Raw genomic sequence first — 23,894 nt, 5'->3', positions numbered from 1 at the left:
TTAGGCAATTTATTAAAAACCAAAAATAATGAGATTAGCTTAATCCTGTTATAAGGGACTTAAGAAGTGTCGAGAAATTGGGGCCTGAGTTTAAACTGATTGCCATTGATGTGTATTATTGCAAACATGATTAAGAGTTCAGTCATTAAGCTTAACTGCTAAATAAAATTACTACGCGATCCATATGCAGCGGACTTAAACATACCGAATTCTGAGTATGTAAACCGTCCCTATACATCCGAGTTTTTTTCGATAAAAATGGCCTAGGAGTTCCGAATGTTTACGGTGTACATATGGAGAGAAACGACAAAGTGCGCTTGTTCGGGGCTCCTGCTAGAAAGACGAACGGACTCCTATACCACCATTCAGTTATCTTGTCCACACTGATGTATAAAGTACACATAAAGTGGTTACCAGACGAACAGGGAAATAAAACAGAATGTAACAGTAAGATAAAATTTATTTCAATATAATATATATTTATGTGACGTACAAAAGGAAAGGCTTAACACAACATATGAACACATCTAAAGGAAACAAGAATATCGCTGGAATCGATGGATGCTCGCCATGTGCCTATTTTCTATAAAATGGCAGAAATTGTAATACATTGTGCTGGTGAAAGGTTAGTGGTTGTAGCATTTTATACACACGTTTGAAATATATTGGCAGATATGGAGAAAGAAATGGTTAGGTTTGAGAATTAACTTTCAAGAAATGAAACAAACTCCGATTTTCGAAAACTATCAAATAAGGCCAATATGTCATATGTTAGGGAAGATAACTTCAATGTAAAAAGGTAAAGTGTTTGTTTATTATAGTGTCACCCCTCTTAGTTAAGGGCCAGCCCGTTGGGCTTATGAGACACTTTCATTCGTGAATATCTTCACCCCAATTCCTATCCCATCAATATATGCAGGGCAGAATCATGGTTCTTGTGCACTACACTTTCTCTAATTGCCATCTATCTATATTTGAGCTTCCATTTTAAACCATTTAGTATTTTCCAAGATATGGCCCGGACAAGCACCAATCATGAAAAAAATGGTAACGGAAGTAACTTAAATAATATGCATTATTGTGCACTGCACTTGTACTCATTGTCATCTATCTATAAAACAAGTTTTATTTCAACCCCATCAGAAGTTTGGAAGTTATTTTCCGGAAAAGGGTGCGCAACTACAAATTATGTAAAAATGGTTAGGTGGAGATAACTTCAAATATATGCATGGTAGGATTATGGTTACTGTGCACTGCACTTCCTCTCTTTGCCACTTTTAATTATATAAACCAAGTTTTATTTTAATCCCATGAGCAGTTTTTAAGTTATAGTCCGGACAAGCATCAATTGCGAAAAAAAGTTAAATGAAGAGGACTTAATTAAAATGCATGATAGGATTATGGTTCTTGAGCACTGCACTTTGACTCATTGCCATTTATCCATATATCTAAGGTTTTTTTATCAAAATTATTTTGCGGAAAAGGGTGTGACGGACGGAAGGCCGAACAGATCAACAAAGCGGCGACTCCCTTGAGAATAAAAGAAATGAATACAATAGACTGTTTAGCTATTTGACAGTGTTTGTTAGACTTAGTGTGCGTCTGGTGAAACAGGGTTTACTTCAACCTTATTTGACAAACAAATAGGTGGAATTTGACAAATCCTTTTAATGTAAATGGATGTGAACTTATAATATTGTTGTGTTATGCTGATGCGGATAATGCATTTAACGCGAAATAGTTATATACAAATGAAAACCTAAATATGTTTGGAGAAATTCCCATTTGTATTATTAAGATGAACAGGATCAGTCCGTTTTTGATTACTTTTCAGATCTATTTACATTTTACAATTTTGGTTCCATGTAGAAAAAAGACAAAAATGTACATACAAAATATAATAGAATTTGACTTCGTGGTTGAGGTCAAATACACAATGTAGATGCCAACGGATGAGTCCAAATTCTCTGAATGAATTTGGTTATTAACATGTTCTTTGTGTTTTAAAATTGTTTTCAAAGCTAGCAGTTATCAAAGCAAACAATAAAACATAAAGTAGGCAAAATACGGAAAAATTGATACACGAACTAATCATGGAACGTGTCCATTGCAACCAATCAGCGATGTATCTACAAATTACAACTATGTTGAACAAGGGCTTACACTTGAACAACTGTACATTCGGGAAAATAACCACGAACGGTAACCATTGGAAGATTGCAGACGATTTCCGAAGCGTATAAATAAGATGACTCACTTCTTTTAACTCCGCTGGAAGTGTTTTGATAACGAGGTCTTGAAGTCTAGAGAAATATTCATCTGCCAAATGAACATGCTATGAATCCCCGACCATAATTGGAACGACGAAATACGAAATAATGATTTAGAAGATACGTAGAGATTGAATTTCTTTGGAAAACACATGTATACTGGTTGAGAAGCAGTTTCCGACGGAAAGCAGTTTCCGACAAATCGCTTGTTTGCGTACTTTCTTTAGATTTTTATAAAGAAGGTACTGCAATTCAACCATATGGTAACTAGGCAATCAAAAGTTGAAATTCTTACCGAGACACGTAAGTAACTTTTATTATTATTTAATGTTTAATGTTTATTTTTCATTTTGTACTTACACGTGGGGGATCGGCACGCGCAGAGTATTGCGCATGCGTGTGAACCTAATTTGCATATCTATGAATAGCTACAAGGTTTTCTTAAATTGACTTATACAAACGATGATCATTGTGTACATATTTGTGCACGCTGGTGTCATGCTTGTTTCGCACCCACAATCACTTAAATGTATACAAACACAAGTTTCTATCAGAAATGAGTCAAAATATCATTGATTTTCAGTGTCTGCCTGATTTCGACTATGAATTGACTGTCGTAAATTTTAAGGTTTAAATTTTTCGTAAATGCTGAGAAATTAAATACTATTTTTTCTTATTACAGTCTTATATTTAGTATATTGAATAAACGGATAATAAAAACACACAATAGGCATCTTAAATCTGCCCCGCATTCGATTTGTCGGAAACTGCTTCTCATCACAAGCTATAAATCAGAACAGTGTAAGTACCCTCTTTGCGCCCCTATTAGATACACTATATGTGACGTCACACATGTGAAAAATATATCGACAATAACAGCTTGAGCTGCAGTTATCTAAAATGTGAACAATTTTAGTTGGTATTTAAACACGTAAAAACATTTCAATTAAAACGTTTAAAAACTGTCGGAAACTGCTTCTCAACCAGTATAGCTTGCGTATTTTCGATACAAAATCTTCATGAGCATTTCGTAGATTCATTCGATGCTCTTTGCATTCGCGGTTAAAACTTTGGTAAAATTATGATTATGACATATTTATCTATAAAATCATTTTCTTAGATAATGCCACATTGCAACTGGCTTTCGCAGTGACGTCATCATTTGATTCCAGTGAGACACCTCCGTACCAGATGTACTAGCACCGACGATCACGTGACCTAAAGACGGTGTCTTGTTGTCTGGCAATAACTCGGCAACTGTTATTCTCAACTGTACCGTCTGCAATTTATACAAAAATAAAACATTGCGTTAAGATTTACAATGAAGACCAAGTTACATAAGATATGTATTTATTTTATAACGAATAACATATTTACAGTTTTAATAAGCTGCATTACACATGCTTTCAAAGTCCATTTAACATTCCTTGGTTATAACGAGTACCTCTATGTACTGTAATGATTTGAAATGTTAAATATATTTCAAAACTTTTTATCTAAAATTATTCTATAGTAAAAGTTAGACTCAATGAATCATAAAATGTAGCACTTAAATTAACTCATAAAACATTTAAAAGTGTGCAGACGGCAAACAACCAAACACATTTTCCCTACACCAAGGCAAAGTATTGCAAAAACAGGCAACACGTAAACGTAGTGTTTAACAGCCTCTATCAAAACACTTGATTTAGAAATGGACCTTGTCCGAGAATAATCTTAATACATGGTGTTCATGGGTCGTACGATATTTACTCAAACTTACAGGCAGGGCCGACGAGGGAACAGAGAAGATCATCGCTTCATTGAATATCGGGTTTTGCTCGCCTCTTTTCACGGTGGTTTTCTTTTTGTTAACTTTCTTTCCATTTTGCAACAGGTACACTTTAACAAACGGGTCTGTAATAGAAACCATATATACTAGTAACCCTTAATTTTCAATAGGTTGGGCCAAAAACGCTCCTAGCACGATGTCCTTTGCAGTGAAAATACTTTATTGCGTTCGGAATGTCGGGTGCAGATTCGTTCGCCGCAAGTAGTTTTCACTGTCACAGAGTTTTACCAAGTGGGCACACAAACTGTGACGCACGTGCGTTGAAATGATAACAACCTTTACCATATAGATATGTGTGTGCAGGTACATTGTGTGTCATCATACACCTATTTTACAGTATCACGTTATTCTGATTATAGAGCATCGTGTAATGTTACATTTGGTCAGTAGGTCTGTGTGTCAGTAAGTCAGTAGGAAAGTGCACCATGTCATGAATACAATTAGAAAATAAATGAGACAAAGGAGACAGAAGAAAGGTATTGGTTGTCATGAAAACGCTCAAATTTCAGTTTAGATAAATTCATGGGTTTTATTTAGGAATCTTATGTTCAAAAGGTCATTTTCGCGTAATTTAATATTTCAAGTGCCCATTAGTGCATTATCTGGGTAGATAATGGTACTGTTCTATATAACACAGTAGGTTCATGCAAGCAGTTCATCATCGTTACTAACTACAGTGGCGGTTCAAGGATTTGACGTTAGAGGGGGCGAACATTAAGTGCGGAACCTTTTGGCTTGCGCCCCTCCCTCAGAATCGAAATTCAGTTGGTTAATTGTGTTTGCAGGGGGATGGGGGTAGTCCACCAAGAAAATTAAAACAATTCCTAATACGAAATGGTGCATTTTGGGCGTATATTACCTTTTTTCTCCTATATTTAAATAATAAAGTAAACTTGGACGATTTTATAGGGGAAGGGGGGTGATCGCGCGCGCTGGGTGCCCCCCCACCCCTTGATCCGCTAGTGAACTGAACCAGCTTTGAACAAAAAGCGGGAATGTAAGGGAGCGTATTTTGCTATATACACAACAACATTGCACAACTGATAATTGAGGGCTGTCAAGGAGTAACATATTTGCTTTTCAACTATTTCAATCAGTTTAAACGGTCTATCTAAAAGCACGACACCGTGAAAACAGTTATTTGATAAACCATTGGAGAATAGTTGCAAACATACGTGACTATAGTTTTTGAAGAGAGATTTGGTTACACAATATCATAACCCGCCAAACTTACCTCCTGTATCTTTTCCTGCATTCCATTTAAGGTTCCTGGCTTTCACGATGACGATTGTCAGCCTTTCCGCCGTCGGGAGATAGCTCAGTGAAAACATTATATCGCCGAACTCGGTCGGTTTCTATAACAAAGAAAGTCTTGCCATTAAGAGTTATATCATATGATTCCTGTAAAAATAATTACCGAAAGTAGTAAAACAAACACGCTTCTTTGGCCTTCACATATTGCATTATTATAAGTTACGGCGTTAGTAGGTGACCCGATATTGGATATACTGGGCAAGGAAAACCAAAATATAGTAATGGGCAGAGGAAAGCATATAGGGTGAGAACAAAGCTCGAACCCCAATATGGTTTCCTGCGCCCCATATATCCCACATTGGGTCACCTACTAATCTCGAAAAGTATAGATCACGTCGATTACCTGTTTACATGTTTAAATGTTTCATCGGAAAAAGACGCCATATTGGTTTGATATAAATTTGGTGAACCGATATTGAAAAATATGGGGTCACCACGTGACCTGTACTAAAACAATGGCGTTGCTTCATTTATGTTGCAGTCGTGATATATGTCATTCACGTCCGATTTTTGTTGAAACAATGACCAACTTTACAAACTGTTATACTTTAATGTATGCTGTATGTTCGGTTATTTCTTTTATTAGTAACCAGTAAACAAATACCCAAACGATACCATGATATGGGTCACCGGGTTATAACAGTTAACATGTTTCAATTTAATACAATTTTGTACAAGTGCGAAACATTGGAATCAGTTAAAAGCTGCACTCTCACAGATTTACCATATTTATAACTTTTATATTTTTTGTCTTGGAAAGAGCAAATTTTTGTGTAAATATCTTCAAACCAATAATATAAGATTTCTGACCAAAAATCAGATCGTAGATTTTCATATTTCCTTTCGAAAATGTATGTTTTATGGCCTAAACCGTTATTAACGGTTTAAGAAAAATGCATAAAACATCATTTTTTGAGCGTAAAAACAAATATCTGCGATCTAATGTTTTGTCAGCAGTCTTATTTAACTTGTTTCCATGGATTTTCGCAAAAATTGGCTCGTTCCAAGACAAAAAATAAAAAAAGTTGTCAAAACGTTCAACCGGTGAGATTGAAGCTTTGAAGAAGTACTTCATGTATCGAAATGTGACTTGATTTTAATGGATTCACATTTGTCGAATATAGTTCTAAACAAATCGCATAAAAATGTTAAATCTTACGTCATCAATATCACGAAGATTAAGCCACATTTTGATCGGATTTCTGAGGTCCACATCTCCGATTCGCAGGTCAGACTCCCCGATGACTTTATGGCGTTGGTACTTGTCGATAGCAAACAGCTGAAATATAAGACTAAAATCAACCAAAGTATAGATCACGCAACTAATACTTAATGATATTACTGCATGCCACAATGTAATATTATTTCAATATGTAATGGCATCAATACTCATTTAATTCATTGCATATAAATAAAATTAAGAATTCTCAACACGGATATCAGAAATCCTAGAAAAATGTTGTCCTTAAGTTTCCATGTAGAAAAGCATACCATATTTCTCATAAAACAAAACAAAAATAAGGAATATAAAAGGTATATAGATAAAAAAAAGTCGTGTATAACCTGGAATTGAAGAATGCGTTCTTCGAGTGTCTCTGATGGAATGTTAAACAGGAACCTCTCCTTGTAAACCGGATCTGTGGTATTACGTTGGATCTGGATTCAAGAGATGTATATGTATAAATACTTAAGGGATATTCAAACGATGCTTTTTTATGATATTATTTATTGCTTCTTTCAGAGAGGAAATCGATTGATTCCATGTCCCCTACATTTTGCTTGTGTGTTTATTCCCACGTAATAAAAACAGCTTTTTAAATGAATTCCATTTACTCACCTTGATTTGTCGATTTAAAAGACAATGTTGAATGAGATTTTTTTTAAATGTTTATTTCGTCAGGCATTGAAAATATGTATAGAGCCATCAGTAAACATCCTGAGTGCATGATTGGTAATAATCATACTTGCCGAAAGTGTGAACAATGCAAATATCACTAAAAGTGTAACTTGGGGCGACGTTTACATTTGCTTTCAGATGACATTTATCAAATGTCCTTAGACTGAAACCTTAGACCTAGCATTTAAATGGTATTGGGTTAGTAAGGAACAAGCAATCTAAAAGTAATCTTTAGAAAGCGTAAATTTTAACCGAATGATGAATGTCACAATACTTCGTTGAGGGCGGTATTTTCTTTTCAAGAATCACTAAGCTATGTTATATTCTCAAAGGACTATGAAACAACACTGGTGATGTTAAAGAAGTATCAGTGGGATTGAATGCTCTTATAAGACTCACGCAACACTTAATTCACACTTATTCTTCAAATCCCTGTGGTTTTCCGCGTCAGTCGTCTTTTACGTAGAAGCTTCTTCAATATATAATGAACACTCACATGTATTGTCAATGTCAGCAAATTATCACTATGTAAATATTATTTTTGTACAAAGAATTAGTTCACATCAATCCAATGTATAGTGAAATAAAAAAGTTTCAAGTTTTATTTACGCTCAAAACATATATATGTGTGTATATGTAGATAAATATACAATACTATAACACATATAATATAAAAAACAAAAACAAACTAATGAACCAGGCGGTCAGGGTCAAGAGTTATGACTTAGAAAAGGCATTATATCAGAATCAATTTCTATAAATATAAACAGACACCTTATAAACACATATTTGGCCATTAGTATGACACATGTATTATTACAGATAAAAAGAAGAAAACGCTTGGCTTGACCTGCTCCTGTTGCCGGTATGTCGCTTTGGCACGAGGGGTATGCGGGCATGCATTATCGTACTGCAAAATCCCACGAAGAAGAAAACGATTGGCTTGACCTGCTCCTGTTGCCGGTATGTCGTTGTGGCACGAGGGGTATGCGGGCATGCATTATCGTTCTGCAAAAATCCCACGAAGAAGAAAACGCTTAGCTTGACCTGCTCCTGTTGCCGTTATGTCGCTTTGGCACGAGGGGTATGCGGGCATGCATTACCGTACTGCAAAATCCCACGAAGAAGAAATCGCTTGGCTTGATCTGCTCCTGTTGCCGTTATGTCGCTGTGGCACGAGGTGTATGCGGGCATGCATTGTCGCACGAAGAAGAAAACGCTTATACGAGTAATATAGTAACAGCCCCTGGAGTTAACACCTGCTCTCTGAACGTGATAGCATTTGCATTCCCGTTAAGAATAAGACGGTCAGTTTTATCGAACTTTATAATACCTCCAAGACATGTTCATTTAGACTCATCGGTTAAAAATGTTTTGCCCCACTGACATCTCGTCCATAGAGCATGACGTCGACACCAAGCCCGCCGGTTCTGACGATTTGTTGGACAAAGAACATAATCGACGAAGGACGTCTAGCGTGTTTTAGTCGACGACGGGTTGTCGCTGCATTGATGAGATGTCTTAAAGAAAACACAATATCAAGCATTAAATGTTTTTAACTGGTTTCAATATGAAGATTTTCCAACTTTAAAGAATGTGTTTATCATTGTAATGTCCTGAATATAATATTACCAGTGATGATCCGTTTTGAATAAAAATATTGTTTAATTAAAACGCATATTGCGTATAAGCGTGTTGAATATATAGAACACAAAACACCTGTGTTTAAGTGGTAATATGTTGAAGACTGACGAATTTATCTTTTCTTATTAAATAAATGAATAATAATGTCGTGCAAAATCAAGAGTTGTACATTTCCTAGTAAATAAGTCAATGCAAAGGTATTTTGGACAAAACTAAATGATTTGCAAAAAATATACCAAACATTTAAAAGTGTGAAAAAATAATAATATCAACCTTAGATATGAAAAATCCTATCCATGTGTACCTACAATGTGAAGTGAGGTATCTATGGCTGGTTGAACCGGTTTCTGATGCGAGTCTTCCTCATAAAGGCGTCTTGTCGCGGTGCCAAAACTCTTCTTGGACGATCTTTTACTGTCGCTACCGTGTTATACCAATGCAACAGCTTTTTAAAAGTTAATGGAAGTTGTCCGCAACAAATGATCGCGATGTCCCAATGAGCAACATTCCAAACGCCGCCCCCGAACACTGATTTTCAGTGAGTCTAGCCATTTGATTTTAATTACAGTTTTAATTGTTTGAGTGTCTTTTTGTTACTGTCCCTAAAATCCATTTTTATTTACACAAAATAAATTGACCAATTGAATAGAGTACATGCCCGGTTTCAGAAAAATCTTTCTCTTTTTTTATTCAAACTCATAAGCACAGGGAACGGTTGCGCTGAACTGACGACTGATAGTCGGTTTATTCATAAAATTACACAATATAACTTCACTTCCATAAGTTAAGTCTAAGAAATATGAAAACAGAGAAATTGTAACGTTCTTAATTTTGTCACTGAGTGTACATATTAAACACACACTAACAAATCCTTCTGTTTCATCTTTTTACAGACGGACAATAAAACATCAGGGTCGCCGCCTTATTCGTAAGAATGGTCGAGTTACACAAACTAGAAGTACTTTTAAGAAAATTTCTTTAAATCAAGAAAAAAAACTAATCTTATGGGTAATTTAGAAAGTCCAAATAAAGATATGTCCTTACGCCGGACACAATACCACAAGGGAACACAGTTCCATTGTCTGCCATTAATAACAGATATGTAATACTCCATTAAACCTCTAGTGGCTGGTAATTTGAACTTTATTGTCCATAAATATCTCCTGGTCCGACTATTCCTCAATTCTATGTGGGAAGATAATGCTTCCAACGGTTTTGATTTCTTTTTAAATTACGTAAGCTTCCTACAATTCTAGCAGCGATCGTTTGTAAGCTATTACATATAGTTTCAATGACAGTATGATCCGATAAATAGTCCAACAATAAGTTTATTTATTCATAATATGGAATATATGTAATGCACATTTTATATGCAGTGTTCTCAGATAACACAGTATAAGCAGTTGAGCTTCATTCGTTAGAAAAAAGTCAAGGAGGCGAACAAGGTTCTTAAAAAAATAACAACAACAAAAAAACAGTAAATGCTCTAACTTAAATGATATAGCAGAAACAATAGGGACACGCCCAGTAGCCAAACTTTGAAGGATAACTTTGTTAAAGGGACTTGACCCAAGATGATACAATTGCAAGAAAAAAAGTCGAAAACTTACATACAATTGATATCGTTGAGTACAACACATTCAATCTGACTGATGTATCACATGTTTCTATCGCAGTTTTGCGGGGTTTTTCCAAGTCGAAATTTACTGGGTTTGTCTACCATGTTCATGACAGAAAAGTTTAAAATATCATCGGTATATTTATCTGAACTAATCACGTGACTTCCACATGCTAAATATACCGCTATACAGAGGAGCTATTTTTAAACGGGTACACTCAGCTAAGACAGCGAAAAAGTATTCTTAGATTATGTAAAATCTATAATCAGCACATTACTAGCTCATTTTGACAATTCTAGGTTAGTTTTGAGGGAAATACTGTATTTGCCGATTATGGGACCATCTGGTGTCTAGTCCTTTTAAGATGACCAAAAATAACTTTACGAGAGAAACAACCTCACAATGCTACGGTGACATAAAGCGTACACATGCAAAGATCTTGCGAAAAAAAAATTGGGTTCACAAACTGATTTGCAGCACCATTTTATATTATCGTTTCCATTTTGCGGACTCGTTTCAAATGAAACAGAACAAAATTATTTTTTGTTCATTACAGAATGCTTAACGAGTATTTTGTAATTAATAATTATATGGTTAATTTTGGCATATAAATAAATAGAACTATATCTACCCATTTCCTCCGATTTTTCAGTATCAATAAAAGTGTACTCACAATTTTTTTACACTAAATGTACGTTATATCCTTATATAGAACTTTGTATGTAATATCATTATACAGAACTGTGTCTACATTCATTCAATATCCTGCGGTCTCGACGGATACGTGTTTACACACCGAACTCGACGTGATACAGGTCACCAGAAAAACGTCCTATCATAATATCTCCTATATATCATTATATAGAACTGTGTATACATCCATCTTACGTTATATCATCATATAGAACTGTGTATACATCAATCTTACGTTATATCATTATATAGAACTTTGTCTGCATCCATCTTACGAAATATCATTATATAGAACTGTGTCTACATCCATCTTACGTTATATCATTATATAGAACTGTGTCTACATCCATCCTACGTTATATCATTTTATAGAACTGTTTTTACATCCATTCTACGTTATACAATTGTATAGAACTGTGTTTACACCCTGCATACGTTATATATTATATAAATTTAACTGTTTCTATACCCGTCCTGCGTTATATAAGTTTACAGGTACATCTTTTTTACGGAGTCTATCAAGTATATTTTTGGCAATGAAATTAGAAACAAACAGTTATCTTATTTGTTTGGCCTAAGGCAATTTTGATCTGCGCGGTAAAACCATTTATCGACTGCCACTGGATTGTGTCGTTCATTGGTGTCTTGAAAATGAAATAATATGGTTTAATTCCAAGTTAAAATGGCTGTACATATCTCAATATACCTTGGTCTGCAGTTTGAATTCAGCCTCGGCGGGTTGGATCATTCCCCGTATATAGGTGTCCAGGGTGCCTGTGTACTGGTTTGCAGTGAGGTCCCTCGCCTGAATGACACTAACTACCAGCTCGGATACTTCCCTGAAATAATCGCACATAAAGTAGACTTTATCCATGTATATCGGCCAGTCTTATCGGTCTAATTATGAGTTCGGATACTTTCTTGTATAGTAACACAATGAGATGACTATAAATCTAGGTACAAATTGGCAATCTTATCTCCTGGAATCATAATCATTTCAAATTCTCCGAAAGTATGACATGCCTTATATTGAAGTGTTTAATATGTCAGCCGAATCAATACGAAATTCTGAAGCTCTACAAAACTTTGACATGATCTTAATAGGGTTTCAAATTCAATGTTTTTTTTTATTTGAAAACATTCGCATAGCAGGCTGCTAACTTGTTTCATAATGGTTTACTTTTTTACATTTTCTCCACATAGAGAGTTCTCCTACGCAATATATTAAACACTTCATTAAATATATTTTATACATTTAACCAATGTTACGTTTTCTTATCATGAAGAATATCTTTATACCCTTCCTGAATATAATGTGTATACGTGGAACTTTCTTCATTTACATGTAGTTTGGGGTCGTGACAACTTAGGAATCAGTGTAACTTTGTCTATAACTGTTCAATTCACTGTATAATATATAAAAGGGGAATGTATTTATTTATTTATGACCTGTAACCTTGATTGTCTCTAAACTCATACTAATAATGATACATGGCTTTGGTGAATTTATTACGTATCTGGTAATTCATCAAACAGTCGCAATGACAGTATTTCAGTTGTTATGAAGATCAGCATGCCTAAACATGCCCCACATTGCCATTTATATTCATTCAAGGCAGACTCTCTGAAACATAATATTGTTGCCGCCTGAAGATTTGTAAGAATTCGGTTGAAGTCAACAGTGTGATATCTTATACATCTGTATTGGCGAGACAACACTCCGGTAATTGGCCACCATCACAGATAACATCACGGATATTGGCATAACATTATCAAATTAAGAAACCTACTCGTCTTTCACAAATGGGAAATTTGAATACTTTACAAAAATCTATTTAAATATGGTATAGCAAATATTTGTCGTCTTAACGAAAAGGTACTTCATATTCTTAAGGCATTACGCAGAAGTGTTTCGTACGAAACTGAACAATTTACATTACACTTCTGTAATTGTTGATAATTATGTTATGATAACTACAAAAACATGGTCAGGTATACAGGGAAATACAGGGAATACTATTAAAACAGTTTACTCCATGTATTTTTCTTTGTGACTTAATAAGGGCAAGTAAATTCAAACATTATTTCACTTGAGGTGACAAATACCTGTCATATTCGAGGGCAAACTCGAGCTGTCCGAATTTTGGCATATCCGGCTGCATTTCAAGTACGGAAGAATCGGATGCCACGCTGTCGCAGGATTCTGCTCGTTTTATACCGTGACCAAATTCGGCGTCGGAAGCTGAAAAATAAATTGAAATGTATTGGCTTTAAGAATTATCTTTCACCACATGTGGAGCCATCGCTATGACGACGTTGATGATATGGATTTAAGACACCAGAGAGTATGAATGGCATTTGTGAAACCAATCGTAAAAACTCGGCCATCTCCGGCAAACTTCGGGATATGTCTCGTATATAGGCTTAAAGATGTACGAAAATGTGATGAGGACGCCGGCGATTAACTGAAGTATTATAACGTACAAAATACATATCCGATAACGAAAACACTGTACTGGAATGAATGACACGTTGGATAATGGTCGAGGTGTTCCGAAAGCTGACAACGTGTTCGTGTTAACTCTGTTTTCAAAAGCGGCGGTATTATTCCTTACGAAACAGACTTCTGCATAACACAATTAAAGCTTGTACTCAAATGAATCCTACCTACAGTGGCCAGAAGCAAACTATTTATTCCTAGCCTATATATAATAGTTTCCTATCTGTACCTCGGTTACATCAAATAGTTGATGTCAGGCGCGTAGCTGCATTTAAGCGAGTACGCGGCTGAATCCACATGATTTTAACGGAAAAAAACAATCATCCAAAAGAGCAGTATACGTAGTTGACTACATGATCATAAAACTGTCTATTTTCCAGTCCTAGATAAAACACCTCAGAACAACAAGAATGCACCAGACTGCACCATGGTTTCGAAAACTTTCCAAGGGGACATGCCCATGGACCCTATAGCACAATTATGAATCCACAACTAACATGAGGGCTAGCATCATGTAATCATTGACAGGCTTGACTTTATTTTTCAACAAATTTCGTATAAGATAAGATTTTTCTTCGCTTTTAAATTTGAAAGTTATTATTTAGAAATAGGCTCATTTTCAGACTGCCTTATGCATACTATTAACAGCTCAAATAGTTTGCTACTGTCTAGGTTATCATACCCATAGATCCAGTCCCTATCGAAACTGGGCTGCTCCGGGCGCTCTCCTCCCTGGGGGGCGAGTGGGACTCGAGGTCCACGTATCGGGGGTCAGTCTGTAGCGTGTCGTACTCGACATACTTGCCCGCCCCCCGGTCCGCCGTGATCTCCGATGACTCGGAACCAACCTTAAACAAGAGGAAATTAACCATTATTTATATCTCGCTGATTAATACAGATCCACCTTGGTTCACTCCAAGGCTTCCGGACGTCATTCCGAAGCATTGGCGAATCAGGGTTTGGTTGGTGGTCGATTGGTCCTAGTTTCTTCGACTCTTTCGCTCATAAAGCTCCTGTCGAGACATATACTTCCTTTGAGGCCCCAAACCGGACAAGTCAGTCCAATTATTTGTACCAGAACGGATTGTTTTACGATTTTGTCATGTTAAGGGATTAAAAGAATCCCGTTTTAAACGCCTAGTATTTTAGTATACAGCATATTCATGTTGTGAAGTGATAAACATGTTATATAGACATGCAATGCCAAAACAACACGAACAAAAAAGTGTTGACAAATGCAAATTAAAAACCTTTTTAATTAGATAGAATCAACACACTCCTGTCAGCAATTTTAACTGTCTCGTGTGAACACTTTTATGAGAGATTACGTCACAACAGTATATAGCGACCAGTCAGCATATAAAAAGCTATTATAGTTATGATTATCAAGACTATTGTTAATCATGTCTGACAAATGTCTTTTATTCGATATCTCCCTAAAGTAAAATATGACAGTCTCGCGTAACATCTTGCAAATAAGCCAAATATTATGTATTGGTCCTTGAAATAAATAAATTAAAGATAGTGCTTAAACAATTTTACACAAAACATAACATGACGATATTTTATTGAAATCTATGTTTTAATAACTTACCATGTATCCATTGTATTGCTCGTTCTTTGTCAACACAGCCTTTTCCTCGCTCGTAGCAAAACAGGAAGTTATTCTGTAGACGCCGAATATACGAATTAATACGGCCAACAACACAACCGCCACAACTATCAGGGCTACCACCAACATCGCAATACCAACGTCACTCATCCTGAAATGTTTAGTGATAATAACTTACACGCCCACAACACAATCACGACCATTATTAAGGGCTTTAACCAACAGGAAAATACTGACGTCACTCATTCTGGAATGGTAATGGATTATAATTGACACGCCCACAACACAATCACGACCATTGTTAAGGGCTTTTACCAACAGGAATATACTGACGTCACTTATCCTGAAATGTTAAGGGATAATAATCGAAACAACCACAACACAATCGCCACCACTGTTAAGGGCTTCAACCAACAGGGCAATAATGACGTCACTTATCCTGAAATGATAAGGGATAATAATTTTCACGGCCAACAACACAATCGCCACCACTGTTAAGGGCTTTCGCAAAGAGGGCAATCCTGACGTCACTTATCCTGAAATGTTAAGCGATAATAATCGAAACAACCACAACACAATCACGACCATTGTTAAGGGCTTTCGCAAAGAGGACAATCCCGACGTCACTTATCCTGAAATGATAAGGGGTAATAATTAACGCGGCCAACACCACAAACGCCACCACTGTTAAGGGATTCAACGAAAAGAGCAATCCTGACGACACTCATCCTGGAATGTTAAGGAATAATAATTGACACGGACAACAACACACTCACCAACACTGTTAAGAGCTTTCACCAACAGAATTAAAATCTAATTTTTTATCCTATAATTTAATTCCAGATTGTAAGGTGATAGCAATTGTCTTGCATTAATATGTTCGAATATGAATGAATGTTATTTTTTATTATTATTCAAATGAGGGAAAACATAAGATTAAACGTTCTAATAAGTGATATAAAATATACGTTAGGTCGATATCTAGGTGCGTAATCGCTTTCTATGAGTTTATAAATGTCTTCCTTTATCAGTTCTGAGCACCTGATCATTGCCGTAAGTCCGAGACTTGTACCCTGTGTTTCTTATCGCTAATAGTTACGACAGGAATGCGTTTGAATGAGTAGAGATATTCAAGCACAGTGATTTCCCTTAACAATTGAGAATAAGCACTATGTCTGACAAGCGACCAGTCTAAATACAAAGGCAGCGAATATATTTCCATTATAGCTGTCTGACTAACGTTTCTTTGCAAAGTCGTATTTTTAACGGTGTTTTAACTATCCACGGACTTGATATCAAAACGGTTTCTTTACAACATAGATAAGGGAAATTGAAAGAAATGTGTTCACGTTTCTTTCAGTCTAAAATGGTATCCATGCAAAATTGCCCTAATCCGTTTGGAATTGTAAGCATGTATCCCTATTGACCCGGCCTTAAGCTTATTCTCTGAGAGATCTTAACATCCTTTCACTGTGCAAAGTTGGCTTGAAATAACAAAACATTTGTTTTAAAAGTCATTTTTATTGAGTTTTGAATAAAACCTTTTATCGTAATACATACTTTGAAAAATGTGAACGTGTACGAAAGAATGCCTGGTGATGAAATAAAAGTAAAAGTGAAAGTATCATGAAAAAGGCATTTGCTTCCTTTAAAATTGATATGTAAAATTAGTTATAATAATCATTATACAGAATATATTGAAAGTTATTACAATGTGTATATTTGCCCTTGAATGTATCTTAAACCGAACATTCAAATATTTATTTTTCTATCCTTGAAAGCCAAAGCAATATATATATATAAAACATAAGATTAAACGTTCTAATAAGTAATATATTTATATATATATACTTTTTATATTTTTTAGTACTTTTTACATTTTTTATGATACCAATCTACTATGGGATCATCAGACATCCCAAATACACACATTTTCGGGTCGGATTTCTTAATGCTGCACATTTTCGGGTCGGATTCCTTAATGCTGCACATTTTCGGGTCGGATTCCATAATGCTGCACATTTGCGGGTCGGATTCCTTAATGCTGCACATTTTCGGGTCGGATTTCTTAATGCTGCACATTTTCGGGTCGGATTCCTTAATGCTGCACATTTTCGGGTCGGATTCCTTAATGCTGCACATTTTCGGGTCGGATTCTTTAATGCTGCACATTTGTGGGTCGGATTCTATAATGCTGCACATTTGCGGGTCGGATTCCTTAATGCTGCACATTTTCGGGTCAGATTCCTTAATGCTGCACATTTGTGGGTCGGATTCCTTAATGCTGCACACATTTGCGGGTCAGATTCCTTAATGCTGCACATTTGGCGGTCGGATGCAATTTTTAATTTATGTTGCACATTTGGCGGTCGGATTCCTTAATGCTGCAAAGTAGTCTGTCGGATTCTTTAATGCTTCACACTTAGCGGTCGGATTCCTTAATGCTGCACATTTGTGGGTCAGATTCCTTAATGCTGCACACTTGGCTGTCGGATTCTTTAATGCTTCACACTTAGCGGTCGGATTCCTTAATGCTGCACATTTGTGGGTCAGATTCCTTAATGCTGCACATTTGCGGGTCGACAAATAATGTAACTTCTAGGAGTCCAATTTTTCAAAACCTTGTCACTCTTTGAATTTATGAATTTTAATGACTGCGTCAATGTCTACTTTTATGTTTATGATAATTATGTCCATTTATATTTCGTCTTTCCACCAGTATGTTCTTTGATAAGAATTGTTTAAATGTAGAAAAGTAACAACTTTAAACTAAACATAGAAAAGCATGTTAGTCTATGGATGGCTTGAGTACTTTAGGTGCTTGTGTGGGTATTCTAAGACATTAGAGACAGTAAACCTACACAAACAAAATTGACATTTTCTTCTTTTAAAGGAATAAATGTCATTGGAACGGAAATAATGAAGAACCCGCAATATTATCCGGTAATTTCATTTGAATTGCAAATTGTCTGAGACTTCGCGTTCTAAATAGGCACTCCTTTTAACTAAAATCGAAGTCAAATAAGTATTTTGAGTATACTGTCATCGATCGATTACATGTTTTTTATTTTTATAGTTAATGTATTTCAAGGTTTTATAGGTAATTTAATAGAAAGACACTTAAAGGCCTAGTTTAAGCCTTCTATAAGTGCCCCCCCCAAAAAAAAAAAAAAAAAAAAAAAAATAAATATAAAAAAAAAAAAAAAAAAAAAAAAAAAAATAAATAAAAATAAAAAAATATAATAATAAAAAACAAGCTGTGTACAGTACACAACCTGTGTGTTTTGATCTTAATCTACTTGCCTTGATCCCTCTTATCAGATCTCCGATTTGAGTATCCTGCTGTGCAGTTTTGGAAGTTTTATTAATAGAAATGGACCCTGAATGGCCCTAGCCAATAAACGAATACACAGGAAATTGGCCCCTTCTGTGACACCAATGCAATTAGCAGAAGATACACATGAGGGGATTATCATGCCAAACATTCCTTTAACTAGGCCTTTAGATATAAAATGGTATATACATGTATAAATGGTTTCAAACGCGTTTATCATGCAGTTATTATCTAAAAATGAAAGGCAGTTGGTTCGAATCATCGTTGGATATTCATTTATGTTCCAGTAAGGATGGTGACTTGTTTCAATAGTTAAATTGTAGATTAAGTTAACTTTCAAATTGATTTCGTTTCCAAAGTATTGTTGTCATTTAATTAAGGTTTCAATTATTCGAGAAAACAAAGTGAAGTAATTATCGGTAATAATGGATGCAGATCCGCCGTTTAATGATCCCTTGATGACAGACACTAGTCCGGAAATATCGATTGCAAATTGCTGTCTTTAATTTACATAATCTAGTTAGTACGCTTATGCTTTCGATCACGATGTTTTATTTATCAATACACCAGGACACAATTTGGAAAAACACATGTTGCTTAAAACCACTTCCACGACATATGTGCAGGAAAGATCGGTGTATTACCCAGCAGTTTAACACCACTTCCACGACATATGTGCAGGAAAGATCGGTGTATTACCCAACAGTTTAAAACCACTTCCACGACATATGTGCAGGAAAGATCGGTGTATTACCCAACAGTTTAAAACCACTTCCACGACATATGTGCAGGAAAGGTCGGTGTATTACCCAACAGTTTAAAACCACTTCCACGACAAATGTGCAGGAAAGATCGGTGTATTACCCAACAGTTTAAAACCACTTCCACGACATATGTGCAGGAAAGATCGGTGTATTACCCAACAGTTTAAAACCACTTCCACGACATATGTGCAGGAAAGGTCGGTGTATTACCCAACAGTTTAAAACCACTTCCACGACATATGTGCAGGAAAGATAGGTGCATTACCCAACAGTTTAAAACCACTTCCACGACATATGTGCAGGAAAGATCGGTGTATTACCCAACAGTTTAAAACCACTTCCACGACAAATGTGCAGGAAAGATCGGTGTATTACCCAACAGTTTAAAACACCTTCCACGACATATGTGCAGGACAGATCGGTGTATTACCCAACAGTTTAAAACCACTTCCACGACATATGTGCAGGAAAGATCGGTGTATTACCCAACAGTTTAAAACCACTTCCACGACATATGTGCAGGAAAGATCGGTGTATTACCCAACAGTTTAAAACCACTTCCACGACATATGTGCAGGAAAGATCGGTGTATTACCCAACAGTTTAAAACCACCTCCACGGCATATGTGCAGGAAAGATCGGTTTATTACCCAACAGTTTAAAACCACTTCCACGACAAATGTGCAGGAAAGATCGGTGTATTACCCAACAGTTTAAAACCACTTCCACGACATATGTGCAGGAAAGATCGGTGTATTACCCAACAGTTTAAAACCACTTCCACGACATATGTGCAGGAAAGATCGGTGTATTACCCAACAGTTTAAAACCACTTCCACGACATATGTGCAGGAAAGATCGGTGTATTACCCAACAGTTTAAAACCACTTCCACGACATATGTGCAGGAAAGATCGGTTTATTACCCAACAGTTTAAAACCACTTCCACGACAAATGTGCAGGAAAGATCGGTGTATTACCCAACAGTTTAAAACCACTTCCACGACATATGTGCAGGAAAGATCGGTTTATTACCCAACAGTTTAAAACCACTTCCACGACATATGTGCAGGAAAGATCGGTGTATTACCCAACAGTTTAAACGTATTATAATATTTGTTTAGAATTACGGAAAAATGTTAAATATAATATCAGAACTATGAATTCAAAACGTACATGTAAGCATAATTATGGCACAAAGTACTTTGTTCCCTTATTATTATTATTATTATTATTATTATTATTATTATTATTATTATTATTATTATTATTATTATTATTAATTTCAATTTGTATCTGTTCACAAACAAAACATTAACTAAACATATATCAATTCAATAGGAGCAGAATCAAAGATAATTTACGTAGCCACCTTTAAAAACGTGCGCCCTCCTGCGATATGTGAGGAGTGTCATTTCAATACCAATAGCCGGAAATGTTTTTCTTACGAAACGCGAGAAGCGGAAATAAAAGAAAACAGCGGTATCCCACAGGGACACACTTATGGAAAATAGCTTTTCGATAAAAGGTCATGAATTACTAATAGCAATCTTTACAGTTGGAACTGTTCTAAAGTAAAGGTAGGTTGATTCCAGCGTTGCTGACACCATACTCGAACTTAGAAACACTGTCTTAATGGTATCTGTGTATATAGATATATAAATATTCAGTGAAGTACATATGTCGATTATCTGTTAACATATATAAAGAATATTTCGATAAATTAAACATTCTGAATTAAATAATGCCCACCATAGTGGATAACCAACACATACAAACAAATAATGATACAAATGTTATATCTTTTCGAATCTTAAAGTATTGCCAAACAAAGCTGCACTCTCACAAATATACCATTTTGAAAACATTTTTATTTTTGTCTTGGAATGAGCCAATTTTTGCGTGAATATCTGCAAACCAGTGATAAAAGACTGCTGACAAAGATGAGATCGCAGATTTATATATTTTCGTTCGAAACTAATATCTTATGGCTAAAAGCGTTACTAATGGTTCAAGAAAATGCATAAAACATCTCTTTTTGAACTTAAATATAAAAATCTGCGATCTACGTTTTTGACAGCAGTCTCATGTGATTGGTTTCCATGCATTTTCTCATTAGTCGGTTCGTTCTCAGACAAAAAATAAAAAAGTTGTCGAAACGTTCAATCTGTGTGAGTGCATCTTTAAACGCGAACCTGAGATATATAAGTTTGTATAAGATTGTTCTTGCATTATTTATTTTTTTACTTTATTTAATCGCAACTTGCACATATAGATACTAAATAAAACACTGTATGTTTCAAGAAAAGCGTTATAATAGAACTATCTCGCACGGTAATTAAAAATATTTAAACCCTATGAATGTACTCGAGCTAGGATCTTCATACATTCGTTCAATTAACTTTGAACTGCAAATTGTATTTTATAACACGTTGAATGTTTTTCACAAATGCAGTACGAACCTAAATATGGACTCTTACACAATTGTAACCACGCCCCCCCCCCATGTCCGGGGAATAGCGGGCACTTTGACTTTCGGTCCAGCCAACACCGGGTAAAATCTCCGCCCTGCGGGAACGAACTGATGGTAAAATCTCCGCCAAATGCCTCCGCACCCAAGGGTCCCTAGGTTAGGCCCATTCCCCGCCAGATTTTGCACGATGACAAAACCACCGCATTTATCCGGCACTGCGGGGCCACCTGAAAGGTAAAAACACGGCCCATTTTCCCGGCTATTTCCGGACCGGGGGGGGGGGGGGCGTGGTTACAACTGACTGGTGCATCATTGTAAACGTACAAATAAAAAAAAATCTGAACAGTGTCCGAATATATTTACCTTGTATAACGACTTTAAATGATCCTTTTTTACAAAGTCTACACGAAATACAGTCCGCGTGAAGTTTCTAGAACCGTAACGATCTTTCAGCAAAATCCAACAGTGATAAACAGCATCTATTTAGAAGTCAACACAATCGTCATATATAGGCTATTCAAACACACGTTCGAACGACCATAAGTTTCCGACATGGTACACTCCACTTCACACGAATATCGCACCACACCATATAAATATCAATTACTTTGATGAGTTTATCCTTTAAGCCCACACTATGACCGTAGCTGGTGCAGGAATCGGCCGAGAAATGAACCATTTATCACAAAAACAACTACACGGGCATAACATATGGCAGAAATGCTCATCTATGGCAGAAATCGATGATTCTGTAAGTCGTTCAATACAATTATGCTAAACTGCCATGATACAATAACGCGCGTCCGTAGGTGGAGCAGAATGGTCGATACTATTGGAAAGACCTTCTCAATGTGCTAAGGAAGTCTGCTATGTTTGTACATTCATATCTATTTTCCGGTTCTCGCAAGAGTTGTACCTCTGCTGGATGTTAATCTACTACTTCCGTACTGGCTTATAGAAACTTTAATTTCCGACGTTTGTCTCAATGTCATTCTTTTTATATCTGGTTGCAGTTATTCTAATATCTTGGTCAGCCCCCTCCCCCCTTCGCCCACACACGCCTACTGAAAAGTGCATTACCATTTACAGTGAACGACAGTAGACAGTAACATTTTTTTTGGTTTACATATACATGTATTGATAACTGTTAATAACTGGATAAGGTCGAGTACCCATAACTCTTGTAAACACCCAATGAAACACTGTTTCCCTGACCGTTCTAAGGCAGTAGCCCCAACATTTATGAGAGAATATACTTGGCTAAACGTGGGATTTCAGTGTCGTTTTGACGTCGTTTTTCTCATGTTTAAGGTATGTTACACGAGCGGGTCCAGGAGGAGGAGCGCACCCAGCGAGCGCCCCCGTTAAATCGTCCAAGTTCACTCTTTATTTCAATAAAGGGGAAAAAAGTTAACAAAATACTCCCAAAATGGGCGAGTACCCCCAGACTCCCATGCCAACACTTTATACCAAATAATTTCCGGTTCTGAGGGAGGGGCGCAAATCAAAGGATTGTAGCACCCTCACTATTAAACCGCGTCCTATACACTAAGCCGTTCAATCGTATAGTTATAAAGTCAAAACAACCACGTCAGATGATACGAGTTTTATTATTAGCAATTATTTGTTTCTTAGTTGCAATTAATTTGTTCTATTAAACAAGAGCAAGGCTGACTTTGAGATCTTAAGCTGGCAGACTGCCTAATCTCGGTCCGTAGACCTGAAGATTTACACCCAGTTACATTCTCGACTATCCTAACGAGAGGCAGACTCCTAACTCTCTTATGCTCCGGATAAGTGTTTTTATATTTCTCAATTGACCCAAATTGCAGTTGACCATTCAGAAGTGTTTCCTAATTTTCCTTCGTAGTTTAACAATATCAGGTGATACATTTGACCTCACGTGACCATACTCAAAGTATCTTACTGGCTATTGCCACAAA

The 23,894-nt window shown here is 36.1% G+C and overlaps 1 protein-coding gene across 1 annotated transcript; it reads right to left on the bottom strand.

Annotated features, from left to right (window-relative positions):
* Window positions 1-1,091: 1,091 nt before the first annotated feature.
* LOC128239220 (synaptotagmin-12-like) lies at window positions 1,092-22,640 on the bottom strand. Its single transcript, XM_052955767.1, has 10 exons — window positions 22,315-22,640; window positions 15,363-15,531; window positions 14,451-14,616; window positions 13,375-13,510; window positions 11,975-12,107; window positions 6,979-7,071; window positions 6,575-6,694; window positions 5,336-5,456; window positions 4,033-4,166; window positions 1,092-3,549 (listed from the first exon to the last, which is right to left on the bottom strand). Exons 2-10 carry the CDS (start codon window positions 15,528-15,530, stop codon window positions 3,379-3,381), a joined length of 1,242 nt encoding a protein of 413 aa, XP_052811727.1. The 5' UTR covers window position 15,531; window positions 22,315-22,640; the 3' UTR covers window positions 1,092-3,378.
* Window positions 22,641-23,894: the final 1,254 nt, after the last annotated feature.

This window comes from Mya arenaria, chromosome 6, assembly GCF_026914265.1.
Source record: "Mya arenaria isolate MELC-2E11 chromosome 6, ASM2691426v1".
In the NCBI taxonomy this organism is placed as follows: domain Eukaryota; kingdom Metazoa; phylum Mollusca; class Bivalvia; order Myida; family Myidae; genus Mya; species Mya arenaria.
The sequence above is the reverse complement of the archived record's forward strand: the minus strand, read 5'-3'. Positions and strand labels throughout refer to the sequence as shown.

Excerpts from the sequence above, each read along its gene's own strand:
- LOC128239220 (XM_052955767.1), bottom strand. The coding sequence starts at position 15,530 with ATGAGTGACGTTGGTATTGCGATGTTGGTGGTAGCCCTGATAGTTGTG. Across the intron at positions 6,695-6,978 it reads AACGCATTCTTCAATTCCAG|CTGTTTGCTATCGACAAGTA; the intron begins GTTATACACGAC and ends CTTATATTTCAG. Across the intron at positions 5,457-6,574 it reads ATCTTCGTGATATTGATGAC|AAACCGACCGAGTTCGGCGA; the intron begins GTAAGATTTAAC and ends TCTTTGTTATAG.